The sequence below is a fragment of the Stegostoma tigrinum genome, chromosome 5 (genome assembly GCF_030684315.1).
Source record: "Stegostoma tigrinum isolate sSteTig4 chromosome 5, sSteTig4.hap1, whole genome shotgun sequence".
NCBI lineage: Eukaryota > Metazoa > Chordata > Chondrichthyes > Orectolobiformes > Stegostomatidae > Stegostoma > Stegostoma tigrinum.
In genome coordinates this window covers 130,577,661-130,590,913 of record NC_081358.1, presented here as the reverse complement: position 1 = coordinate 130,590,913, position 13,253 = coordinate 130,577,661, and the positions used below count along the sequence as shown (strand labels likewise).

The window sequence follows — 13,253 nt, the reverse complement described above, 5'->3', positions numbered from 1 at the left end:
CCTCATATTTATTAGGGTTAAGTTCCATCTGTCACTGATCTGCCCACCTGATCAATTAGTTTATATCCTCCTCTAACCTGACACCTTCTTCCTCACTGTCAACCATCCAGCCAAACTGAAATTGCCCTCTCTCATTTTAATTCGGAAAGCAATGAAACTCAAAGAGGTATGGAGTTCCTCCTTTTCGCAAAGTTTTTGCTCATACTCCTGACAGGAATGTTTGTCTGGTCTGTCTGTCCATCCAGTGTCAATGAATGTGAGATTTTGGATTTAAAAGGGGGTTTAAGGTTTAAGTACCATCAGACCAAAAGACATAGGTGCAGAAATTCGGCCCTACGGCCCATCAAATCTGCTCCATGATTAAATCACAGCTGATAAGATCCTCAACCCTATTGTTGCATTTCTTCCCATGACAATCAAGGATCTATCCAATGACAGAAACACGAGTGAAGGATTGACTGTGAAATTGAGAGCAGCTCCAGGTGATGGCAAGTCCTCCTCAGGCATTGAGGGAAAAAAGAAACTGAGTAAATAATAAGAGGATTTCTTACCTCCAGGCAGATAAGTGGTGGACATCCAGAGGAACAGACCTTCCTTCCATTTAGGCACTGGCACCGTTCACAATCCTCTTCCCATTCAAAGCCTGCCTGCAAAACAAGGCAGAAACTCCATTGTTCACAACTGAATATACAGGGATATCCATTCTATTGAGAGACCAGGCCACGGGAGTGGGGTTGCCTTGTTGTTAAGAACGGCACAGTTGCTCAGTAGTTTGCACTGCTGCTTCACAGCGTCAGGGACATGGGTTTGATTTCAACCTCGGGCAACTCTCTGTGTGGAGTCTGCATGTTCTCCCTGTGTCTGTGTGGGTTTCCTCTGGATGCTGTGGTTTCTTCTTACAGTCCAGAGGTGTGCAGGTTGGGGTGGATTGGCCATACTAAACTGTCCTTACCATCCAGCAATATACAGTCTAGGTAGATTAGCCATGAGAAAAGCAGAGTTACAGGAATAGGGTAGGGAGGCAATTCTGGAAGTGATGCTCTTTGGAAGATAGTATGGCCGCAATAGGGAAAATGGCCTGCTTCCACACTGTAGAGACTGTACAATTCTAAATGACATTAAAACAAAAGCAAAAGTGATATAGAGTTGGAAGGTGTAGAATTGTTGTGGGTAGAGTTGGGGAATTGCAAAGGAACAAAGACCCTGATGGCGACTCTATACAGGCCTCGGGGCAATAGTCAGGATGTGGGGAGAAAATAAATCAAGAGATAGTTCAGGCATATAAGAAAGTTTCTATTTACAATTATCAATATTCATGGAGACTGGGAAAATCAGGTTAGTAGTGGAGCCCAAGGAAAGGAGTTTGTGGAATGTATATAAGATTTTTTGTGGACCTTCTTGTGGTAGATCCCACTAGAAAACAGGCAGTTCTGGATTTGGTGATGTGCAATGAGGCAGACCTGATTAGGGAGCTGAGGGTGAAGGAACCCCTTGAGGACAGTGACTGTAATACGATAGAACTCACCCTGCAGTTTGAGGGAGGGAAGCTGAAATCATATGCGACGTTATTACAATCATAGAATATAGAACATAGAACAGTACAGTATAGGTCCTTCGGCCCACAATATTGTGCTGACCTATAATCAAATGAGGATAACTACAAAGATATGAGGAGGAGCTGACCAGAAAAATGTGAAGTGATTCATTTTGTAAGGTTGAATTTGAATGCAGAATGCAGGGTTAATGGCAGGATTCTTGGCAGTGTGGAGGAACAGTGGGATCTTGGGGTCCACGTCTATAGATCCCCCAAAGTTGCTACCCAAGTTGATAAGTTTGTAAAGAAGGCGCATTGTGTGAAAGCTTTCATGGGCTCGGGAATTGAGTTTAAGAGCTGCGAGGTTATGTTGCAGCTCTATAAAACCCTGCTTAGACCACACTTAGGATATTGCATTCAGTTCTGGTCGCCTCATTATAGGAAGAAGGTGGAAACTTTAGAGAGGGTGCAGAGGAGATTTACCAGGATGCTGCCGAGACTGGAGGGCAGGTCTTATGAGGAAAGGTTGGGGGAGCTAGATTTTCATTGGAGCAAAGAAAGATGAGAGGTGACTTGACAGAGGTTTACAAGGTGATGAGAGGCACAGATAGGGTGGATAGCCAGAGATTTTTTTCCCAGGGCTGAAATGACTATTATAAGAGGGCATAATTTTTAGGTGATTGGAGGAAGGTATAGGGGAAATGTCAGAGGTAGGTTCTTTACACAGAGAGTGGTGGGTGCGTGTGGAATGTGCTGCCGGCAGTGGTAGTGGAGGGAAAGAGGGATAGGGATGTCAGGCAGGATTTCAGGGAGCTAGGGTGGAAGCTGAGAGCTAGAACAAACAGAGTGGTTATCTCTGGTTTGTTACCCGTGCCACGTGATAGCAAGGCAAAGAACAGGGAGAGATTTCAGCTGAACACGTAGCTGCAGGGATGGTGCAGGAGGGAGGGCTTCAGGTACATGGACAATTGGGGCTCATTCTGGGGAAGGTGGGAACTCTACAAACAGGACGGTCTCCACTTGAACCAGAGGGGCACCAATATCCTGGGTGGGAAATTTGCTAGTGCTATTTAGGTGGATTTAAACTAGCTCAGAAGGGGGATGGGAAACTGAGGTGTAGTCCTAGTACACAGGAGGATGAGTGTAGGGAGGACATAGTCAGGACCTCACTGTCACAGGAATGTGCTGGCAGACAGCAAGCTGGATTGAGGTGTTTCTACTTTAATGCCAGGATTATCCGGAATAAGGTAGGTGAGCTTGCAGCTTGGATAGGTACCTGGGACTTCGATGTTGTGGCCATTTCGGAGACATGGATAGAGCAGGGTCAGGAATGGATGTTGCAGGTTCCAGGGTTTAGATCTTTCATTAAGGTCAGGGAAGGTGGTAAAAGAGGGGGAGGTGTAGCTTTGTTGGTCAAGGACAGTATAATGGTGGCTGAAAGAACTTTTGATGAGAACTCGTCTACTGAGGTGGTTTGGGCTGAGGTTGCTGAGGAAGGTTTATCGACTGAGTCAGTATGGGTGGAAGTTAGGAACAGCAAGGGAGCAGTCACCTCACTGGGGGTTTTCTACAGACCCCCAAATAGCAGTAGGGAGATCGAAGAACTCATAGGCCGGCAGATTGTTGAAAAGTGCAAACGTAGCAGGGTTGTTATGGGTGACTTCAACTTTCCCAATATTGATCGGAACCTCCTTAGTGCAGATGGTTTGGATGGAGCCGTTTTTGTCAGGTGTGTTCAGGAGGGTTTCCTTACTCAGTATGTGGACAGGCCGACGAGGGGGGAGGCCATTTTGGATTTGGTGCTTGGCACTGAGCCAGGACAGGTGTCAGATCTCATGGTGGGAGCACACTTTGGCGACAGTGACCACAACAGCCTCACATTTACCGTAGCCATGGAAAGGGAAAGGAGCAGTTACCAGGGGAAGATATTTAACTGGGGAAAAGGAAACTATGACACTATCAGACAGGAGTTGGGAAGTACAGATTGGGAGCAATTGTTCCACAGAAAGGGCACAGCTGACATGTGGAGGCTGTTTAAGGAGCAGTTGTTGCGAGTGATGTATAAATTTGTTCCTCTGAGACAGGTAAGAAGGGGTAAGATTAAGGAGCCTTGGATGACGGGTACAGAGAGGTTTCTTGTCAAAAAGAAAAATGCAGCGTATGTAAGGTGGAGGAAGCAAGGGTCTAGCACAGCTTTAGAGGATTACAGACTTGCTCGCAAGGAGCTCAAAAGTGGACTGAGGAGGGCCAGGAGGGGGCACGAAAAAGGCTTGGCAGGAAGGATTAGGGAGAACCTGAAGGCATTTTACTCATAGGTGAGGAATAAAAGAATGATCAGGGAGAAGGTAGGGCCGATCAGGGATAGTGTAAGGAACTTGTGCGTGGAGTCTGAGCAGATAGGAAAAGCCCTAAATAAGTTTTTTGCTTCGGTTTTCACTAAGGCAAGGGACCTTTCTGTGAATGAGAACTTTGAGGAGCAGGAAAACAGGCTTGAACAGATTGAGATTGAGGAAGTTGATGTGCTGGAAATTTTGGCAAACATTAAGATTGATAAGTCCCCAGGGCCAGACCAGATTTATCCTAGATTGCACCAGGAAGTGAGAAAGGAGGTTGCAGAGCCGCTGGCGAAGATCTTTGCTTCCTCACTCTCCATGGGAGTCGTACCGGAAGATTGGAGGGAGGCAAATGTTGTTCCTCTTTTCAAGAAAGGGAATAGGGAAATCCCTGGAAATTACAGACCAGTCAGTCTTACATCTATGGTCAGCAAGGTTTTGGAAAGAATTCTGACGGATAGGAGATATGACTATTTGGAAAAGCATAGTGTGATTAAAGGGAGTCAGTATGGCTTTGTGAGGGGCAGGTCATGCCTTACAAATCTTCTTGAGTTCTTTCAGGAAGTCACGAGATAGCTTGACGAGGGTCAAGCAGCGGATGTGGTGTACATGGACTTCAGCAAGGCATTTGATAAGGTTCCCCACGGCAGGCTCATTCATAAAGTCAGGAGGTATGGGATACAGGGTGATTTGGCTGTCTGGATTCAGAATTGGTTGGTTGACAGGAGGCAGAGAGCGATTGTAGATGGTAAGTATGCTGCCTGGAGGTCAGTGCTGAGTGGTGTCCCACAGGGCTCTGTTCTTGGGCCTCTGTTCTTTGTAGTTTTTATAAATGACTTGGATGAGGAGGCTGAGAGGTGGGTTAGTATGTTTGCTGATGACACAAAGGTTGAAGGTGCTGTTGACAGTATCGAGGGCTATTGCAGGCTTCAGCGAGACATTGACAGAATGCAGAGCTGGGCTGAGAAATGGCAGATGGAGTTCAACCTGGATAAATGCAAAGTGATGCATTTTGGAAGGTCGAACTTAAATGCTGAATATAGGATTAAAGGAAGGATTCTCGGCAGTGTGGAGGAACAGCGGGATCTTGGTGTTCAAGTGCATAGCTCCCTCAAAGTTGCCACCCAGGTGGATAAGGTTGTTAAGAAAGCATATGGTGTTTTGTCTTTCATTAACAGGGGTATCGAGTTTAAGAGCCGCGAGGTTATGCTGCAGCTCTACAAAACCCTGGTGAGACCACACTTGGAATATTGTGTCCAGTTCTGTTTGCCCTATTATAGGAAAGATGTGGAGGCTTTGGAGAGGGTGCAAAGGATGTTTACCACGATGCTGCCTGGACTGGAGGGCTTGTCTTACGAGGAGAGGTTGACTGAGCTTGGACTTTTCTCTCTGGAGAGGAGGAGGAAGACAGGTGACCTGATCGAGGTGTACAAGTTAATGAGAGGCATGGATAGAGTCAATAGCCAGAGACTTTTCCCCAGGGCAGGATTGACTGCCATGAGGGGTCATAGTTTTAAGGTGTTAGGAGGAAGGTATAGAGGAGACGTCAGAGGGAGGTTCTTCACCCAGAGAGTTGTGAGCGCATGGAATAGTTTACCAGTGGTAGTCGTGGAAGCGGAGTCATTGGTGACATTTAAGCGACTGCTGGACATGCACATGGACAGCAGTGAATTGAGGGGAACGTAGGTTAGATTATTTTATTTGGGGATTCGGATTATTCCGCAGCACAACATCGTGGGTTGAAGGGCCTGTACTGTGCTGTACTTTTCTATGTTCTATGTTCTCGATAATGAGTAAGTTAGACAAACGAGAGTCAGTGGACATTTTCTGTTTGGATTTTCAGAAGGCCTTTGACAAGGTGCCACAAGCGAGGCTGCTAAATAACATAAGAGCCCATGGTGTTAGAGGGAAGGTATTGGCATGGATAGAGGATTGGCTGACGGGCAGAAGGCAGACAGTGGGGATAAAGGGGTCTTTCTCAGAATGGCAGATGGTGGCTAGTCGAGTTTCACAGGCATCGGTGTTGGAATCAGAACAATTCACGTGATACATGAATGATCAGGATTAAGATACTGAGGGCATTGTTGCGAAGTTTGCAGATGGCACACAGAGATAGGTGTAGGGACAGTGAATGTTGAGGAAGTAGGGAGGCTGCAGAAGGATTTGGGCAGACTGAGAGAATGGGAGAAGAAGTAATAGATGGAATACAATGTTGGAAAGTGTGAGGTTATGCATGTTGGTAGGAAGAATATAGTCGTGGGCTAATTTCTAAAGAGGTTTTGGAAATCTGAAGTACAAAGGGACTTACGAGTCCTAGTGCAGGATTCTCTTAAGATTAACATGCAGGTTCAGTTGGCAGTTAGGAAATCAAATGCAATTTAGCATTCATTTCAAGAGGGCAAGAATACAAGAGCAGAGATGTCCTGCTCAGTCAATATAGTGTGGAGCTGGAGGAACAAAGCACGTGGGGCAGCATCAGAGGAGCAGGAAAGTCAACATTTCAGGTTTACACCCTTCATCAGGACTTGGGAGGGGAAGGGAGCAAGAAAATAAATATAGGGCGGAAGGGTAGAGCTGGGGGAAGGTAGGTGAGATGGTGATAGGTGGAGATAATAGGAACTGCAGATGCTGGAGAATCCAAGATAACAAGGTGTGGAGCTGGATGAACACAGCAGGCCAAGCAGTAACTTAGGAACAGGAAAGATCAGGCCTCGACCCCTTATCTGATGAAGGTCAAGGCCCGAAATGTCAGCTTTCCAGCTCCTCAGATGTTGCTTGGCCTGCTGTGTCCATCCAGCTCCATATTTTGTTACCTCAGATTCTCCAACATCTGTAGCTCCCTTTATCTCCATGATTCTTGGAATTCACTTTGAGAGAAGTGATTTCTCCTCATCTCTGATTTAAATCTGCTAGTTCATATCCTAAAACTATGACCTTCCATTTCAGATTGACCCACATGAGGAGGCATCCTCTCTAACTCCATTCTGTCAATCGCCTTTAGCACATTATATATCTCAATCAGATCTCCTCTTGTTCTTCCAAATTCCAAAAGTATCGGTCTAAACTGCTTAAAATCTCGCTTCATAGGAGAAAACCCTGATGTCTCCACTCAATTTCATGAATGTTCCCTTCGGAGGGAAACAATGGCTGAATGATATTATCACTGATCTGTTAATCCAGAGACTCTGGTCATGTTCTGGGGATAACAAAGTGTGAGGCTGGATGAACACAGCAGGCCAAGCAGCATCTCAGGAGCACAAAAGCTGACGTTTCAGGCCTAGACCCTTCATCAGAGAGGGGGAATGGGGAGAGGGTTCTGGAATAAATAGGGAGAGAGGGGGAGGCGGACTGAAGATGGATAGAGGAGAAGATAGGTGGAGAGGAGAGTATAGGTGGGGAGGGGATAGGTCAGTCAGGGGAGGACGGACAGGTCAAGGAGGCGGGAAGAGGTTGGTAGGTGGGAGATGGAGGTGCGGCTTGAGGTGGGTGGAGGGGATGGGTGAGAGGAAGAACAGGTTAGGGAGGCGGGGACGAGCTGGGCTGGTTTTCTGATGCAGTGGGGGAGGGGGAGATTTTGAAGCTGGTGAAGTCCACATTGATACCATTGGGCTGCAGGGTTCCCAAGCGGAATATGAGTTGCTGTTCCTGCAACCTTTGGGTGGCATCATTGTGGCACTGCAGGAGGCCCATGATGGACATGTCATCTAAAGAATGGGAGGGGGAGTTAAAATGGTTCGCGACTGGGAGGTGCGGTTGTTTATTGTGAACCGAGCGGAGGTGTTCTGCAAAGCAGTCCCCAAGCCTCCGCTTGGTTTCCCCAATGTAGAGGTGGCCACACCGGGTACAGTGGATACAGTATACCACATTGGCAGATGTGCAGGTGAACATCTGCTAAACATGGAAAGTCATCTTGGGGCCTGGGATGGGGGTGAGGGAGGAGGTGTGGGGGCAAGTGTAGCACTTCCTGCGGTTGCATGGGATGGTGCCGGGTGTGGTGGGGTTGGAGGGGAGTGTTGAATGGACAAGGGAGTCACGGAGAGAGTGGTCTCTCCGGAAGGCAGACAAGGGTGGGAATGGAAAAATGTCTTGGGTGGTGGAGTCGGATTGTAGGTGGCGGAAGCGTCGGAGGATGATGCGTTGTATCCGGAGGTTGGTGGGGTGGTATGTGAGTTCTGGGGGGGGGGATTCTCTTAGGGCGGTTGTGGCGGGGACAGGGTGGAGGGATGTGTTGTGGGAAATGCGGGAGATTCGGTCAAGTGCATTCTGGACCACTGCGTGGGGAAGTTGCAGTCCTTGAAGAACGCGGCCATCAGGGATGTGCAGGAGTGGATTGCTTCATCTTGGGAGCAGATGCAGCGGAGGCGGAGGAATTGGGAATAGGGGATGGAATTTTTGCAGGGGGGTGGGTGGGAGGAGGTGTATTCTAGGTAGCTGTGGGAGTCGGTGAGCTTGAAGTGGACATCAGTTTCTAGTTGGTTGCCTGAGATGGAAACAGAGAGGTCCAGGAAGGTGAGGGATGTGTTGGAGATGGCCCAGGTGAACTTGAGGTTGGGGTGGAAGGTGTTGGTGAAGTGGATGAACTGTTCGAGCCCCTCTTGGGAGCAAGATGCGGCGCCAATACAATAATCAATGTAACGGAGGAAGAGTTGGGGTTTGGGGCCTGTGTAGGTGCGGAAGAGGGACTGTTCCATGTAACCTACAAAGAGGCAGACATAGCTTGGGCCCCTGCAGGAACCCATGGCCACCTGCTTTGTCTGTAGGAAGTGGGAGGAATTGAAAGAGAAGTTGTTGAGGATGAGGACGAGTTTGGCTAGGCGGATGAGGGTGTCGGTGGAGGGGGACAGGTTGGGCCTGCAGGACAGGAAAAAGCAGAGGGCTTTAAGGCCATCTGACTGGGGAATGCAGGTGCATAGGTTCTGGACATGCATGGTGAAAATGAGGTGTTGGGGGCCAGGGAATTGGAAGTTCTGGAGGAAGTGGAGGGCGTGGGTGGTATCACGGACATAGGTGGGGAGTTCCTGGACCAAGGGGGAGAAAATGGAGTCCAGATAGGTGGAGATGAGTTCGGTGGAGCAGGAGCAGGCGGATACAATGGGTCAGCCAGGGCAGGCGGGGTTTGTGGATTTTGGGAAGGCGATAGAAATGGGCCATGCGGGGTTGGGGAACAATGAGGTTAGAGGCTGGGAGGTCACCTGAGGTGATGAGGTCATGGATGATGTTGGAGATGATGGCTTGGTGCTCGGGGGTGGGGTCATGGTCAAGGGGATGTAGGAGGTGGTATCGGAGAGTAGGCGTTGGGCCTCAGCGATGTAGAGGCCAGTGAGGCATTCCAATCTCGCACATCCCAGATGTCCAAGTTCTTCAAAGGACCACAACCTCACCATCCGCAGTGGTCGAGAACGCCCTTGACCACGTCTCCCACATTTCCTGCAACACATCCCTCACACCCCGCCCCCACTATAACCGCCCTGACAGAATCCTCCTTGTCCTCACATACCATCCCACCAACCTCCGGATACAAAGCATCATCCTCCGACACTTCCGCCATCTACAATCCGACACCACCACCCAAGACATTTTTCCATCCCCACCCTTGTCTCCCTTCTGGAGAGACCACTCTCTCCGTGACTCCCTTGTCTGCTCCACACTCCCCTCTAACCCCACCACACCCGGCACCTTCCCCTGCAACCGCAGGAAGTGCTACACTTGCCCCCACACCTCCTCCCTCACCCCTATCCCAGGCCCCAAGATGACTTTCCATGTTTAGCAGATGTTCACCTGTACATTTGCCAATGTGGTATACTGTATCCACTGTAAGATAATAAAATGTGAGGCTGGATGAACACAGCAGGCCAAGCAGCATCTCAGGAGCACAAAAGCTGACGTTTCGGGCCTAGACCCGAAGCGTCAGCTTTTGTGCTCCTGAGATGCTGCTTGGCCTGCTGTGTTCATCCAGCCTCACATTTTATTATCTTGGAATCTCCAGCATCTGCAGTTCCCATTATCTCTGATACTGTATCCACTGTACCCGGTTTGGCTATCTCTACATTGGGGAAACCAAGCGGAGGCTTGGGGACCGCTTTGCAGAACACCTCCGCTCGGTTCACTGTAAAGCGCTGCACCTTCCATTCGTGAACCATTTTAACTCCCCCTCCCATTCCTTAGACGACATGTCCATCATGGGCCTCCTGCAGTGCCACATGATGCCACCCGAAGGTTGCAGGAACAGCATCTCATATTCCCCTTGGGAACCCTGCAGCCCAATAATATCAATGTGGATTTCACCAGCTTCAAAATCTCCCCACCCCCCACTGCATCCCAAAACCAGCCCAGTTCTTCCCCTCCCCCCACTGCATCACAAAACCAGCCCAGCTCGTCCCCACCTCCCTAACCTGTTCTTCCTGTCACCTGTCCCCTCCTCCCACCTCAAGGTGCACCTCCATCTCCCACCTACCAACCTCATCCCACCTCCTTGACCTGTCCGTCCTCCCCTGACTGACCTATCCCCTCCCCACCTCCCCACCTATACTCTCCTCTCAACCTATCTTCTTTTCTCTCCATCCCCCTCTCTGATGAAGGGTCTAGGCCCAAAACATCAGCTTTTGTGCTCCTGATATGCTGCTTGGCCTGCTGTGTTCATCCAGCTCCACACTCTGTTATCGCGGATTCTCCAGCATCTGCAGTTCACATTATCTCTAATGTTCTGGGGACCTGGATTTAAATCTTGCCACAGCAGATGGTGGAATTTGAATTTTTAATAATCTGGAATTGACAGTCTAATAATGGCTACGAATCCATTGTAAATTGTCAGGAAAATCCCAAGTGGTTCAGTAATATCCTTTAGGGAAGGAAACTATCATCCTTACCTGGTCTGGTCAACATGATGCTCTCATCCTGTGAATGAATGAATTAAAACAAACTTCCACAACTACATCCCTCCTTAAGTATGTGGACTAAAACGATACATGATGCCACATGTAGCAATGGCATATACAGTTGAGAAACACTTCATTACTTTTTATACTCTATGCCCTTAGCATGAGAGCCAAAATTCCATTTGCCTTCCCTATTACCTACTGTACCTGCAGACTAGTTTTCTGTGACTGCAGCACGAGAACATCCAGATCCTTCCACACTAAAGCACTCTGACGTTTCTCTCCACTTTGACAATAAAAGTTTTTTTTTATTTTTCTGACCAACGTGGATAACCTCACACTAATCCACATTAAACATCATCGCCCAAATTTTGACTCAGGCACCTAATCTATCCATATCCATTAGTAAATTTCTTATTTCTCCATTGCAACTTACTTTGCCATCCTATTTCTGTGTCATCTGCAGGTTATTATCTCTGAACCCAAGTCATTGATATCAATTGTAGACAGTTGGGACCAAAGGACTAGCGTCACACCACTAGTTATATCTTGCCAACCAGAAAAAGTCCCATTTGTCTACACTCTTTGATTTCTAGTCAAACACAATTTACCTTTCGTAAACAGCGAACAAAAACAAAGTTGCTGGAAAAGCTCAGCAGGCCTGGCAGCAGCCGTGAAGGAAAATAACAGAGCCAGCATTTCGGGTCTGGTGACCTTCCTCAGAACGCTCTGAGGAAGGGTTGCCAGACCCGAAACATTAACACTGTTATTTTCTTTACAGTTGCTGCCAGGCCTGCTGAGCTTTTCCAGCAACTTTGTTTTTGTTCCTCATTTACAGCATCTGCAGTTCTTTTGGTTTTTATAAAACCATGCTGACTCTGATAGATTGTATTTTGACTTCCCAAATGTTCTATTATTACCTCCTTGTTCCAAGCTCTGGAATCCCCTCTGTGCACCTCTTTCCCTCACTAATTGTCCTTTACACAGTTTGTTGCTCCTTTGAAGCACCTTGGGCTGCCCTGTACATGAATGATATTGTATAAACACACAGGATTCCCAGTCCAACTCTCAGTCCCTGATATCTGAGCCTTGCATTTGGGTTTGGCCCAGACCATCATGCCCACATTGTGTGGCCAAGCACTGGTTAGCTGCAAGGCAGTGAGAAGCTCTGGTCTCTGATGGGAGTCTACGCAGTTAGACTGGGTGTGAGCTGCTGACCCTGCGACTCACCGGGTAGATGTGGTCTTCAATGATACATTCACAGTAAGCTGCAGTGACACAATGTCCTGAGCTATTCCTGTATCTCCCAGCCTCACACACACAGTCTCTGTCATCAGAACCACAGCTTGGTGCTGTCATGGAGTAAACATCCTCACATGATCGTTCACAGCTCGGAGAGTCTGCTGATCCTCGATTCCAAGCCTCACCATCTGGACATTCTGAAGGAACAAGGAGGACAGTGATATCAGTAAGAGCTGGCGGGGTGGATGGTGGGGACTGAGAGTGATTGGGTGGGCATGATTCAGTGGGGTTGGGGAAGGGGTGTAGGTGGTGACAGAGAGGTGGGGGGTGAGGGGGTGATGGAGAGTAGGAGAAAGGAAGAGGTGACAGAGAGATTGGGTAGAAATGACAGAGAATGATTGGGGTGAATCGGGTACCACAGATGAGGGGAACGAAGGGATGAGGTGATAGATCTTGGTGTGGGAGAGGTGAAGGGCATGAGGTGACAGAGAATGGGGAGGGTGGGGGTGGTGGAGAATGGGGAAGGTTGGGATGAGGGAGATTGGGGAAGGTGGGGGTGACGGAGAATGTGGGCAAAGAGTGATGGAGAATGGGGAGGGTAGGGTGAGTTTTTTTTAAAGAAAGTTTCTTACCTTCGCAATCTGATTCTGAACAATGGAAAATTCCCCTCTGACAAACACTGTAACAAAAATACCTCAAACAGTAAAACAACAGAATGGAGAGAAATTGTAATGTTCATAGTAGTCTCTCCATCAGAATAGAACTCACGGTTAGAACAAATGGTGTAATCCTGGAATGATACAGTTATAACACAAAAACTGTTCATTCAGTCCATCTATTGCATACCAGCCCTTACTGTTTTACCAACTTCTAGAAAAGAACATACAACATAACAACAGGGAACAGTTATCTGAGCCTCAACCATGCTCTACCAATCAACACTGTCATGGCTGATCTGCTACTTCAGCTTCACCTTGCTGATGCCCCCCCATACCTTGAACTTCCTTTCAGTCTCCTCCTTACTGCCTACTTGTCCATCTAACTCCATATTATCAGCAATATTGAGAAACATAAATAATTAGAGCAGGAGTAGGCTATTCAGCCCTATGAACCTGCTTTGTTGTTCAATATGATCATGGATAACTATCTAATTCAGTTCTTGATCACGCTTTCTCCTCATTCGCTTTGATCCCTTTAGTCCAAAAAGCTTAGAGGAAAAACCCATAACTTGGAGAAATAAAATGATTTTTAGTTTCAATTGCGCAGAAG

At 47.9% G+C, this 13,253-nt stretch overlaps 1 protein-coding gene across 1 annotated transcript in view; it reads right to left on the bottom strand.

The window, feature by feature from the left end:
* sspo (SCO-spondin) overlaps positions 1-13,253 on the bottom strand; it is a 517,250-nt gene that overhangs the window by 25,096 nt on the left and 478,901 nt on the right. The window contains exons 103-105 of the mRNA XM_059646360.1: positions 12,617-12,663; positions 11,973-12,181; positions 552-647 (exon numbers count right to left, since the gene is read on the bottom strand). Coding sequence (XP_059502343.1) covers positions 552-647; positions 11,973-12,181; positions 12,617-12,663 — 352 coding nt within the window. The remainder of the gene's footprint in view (positions 1-551; positions 648-11,972; positions 12,182-12,616; positions 12,664-13,253) is intronic.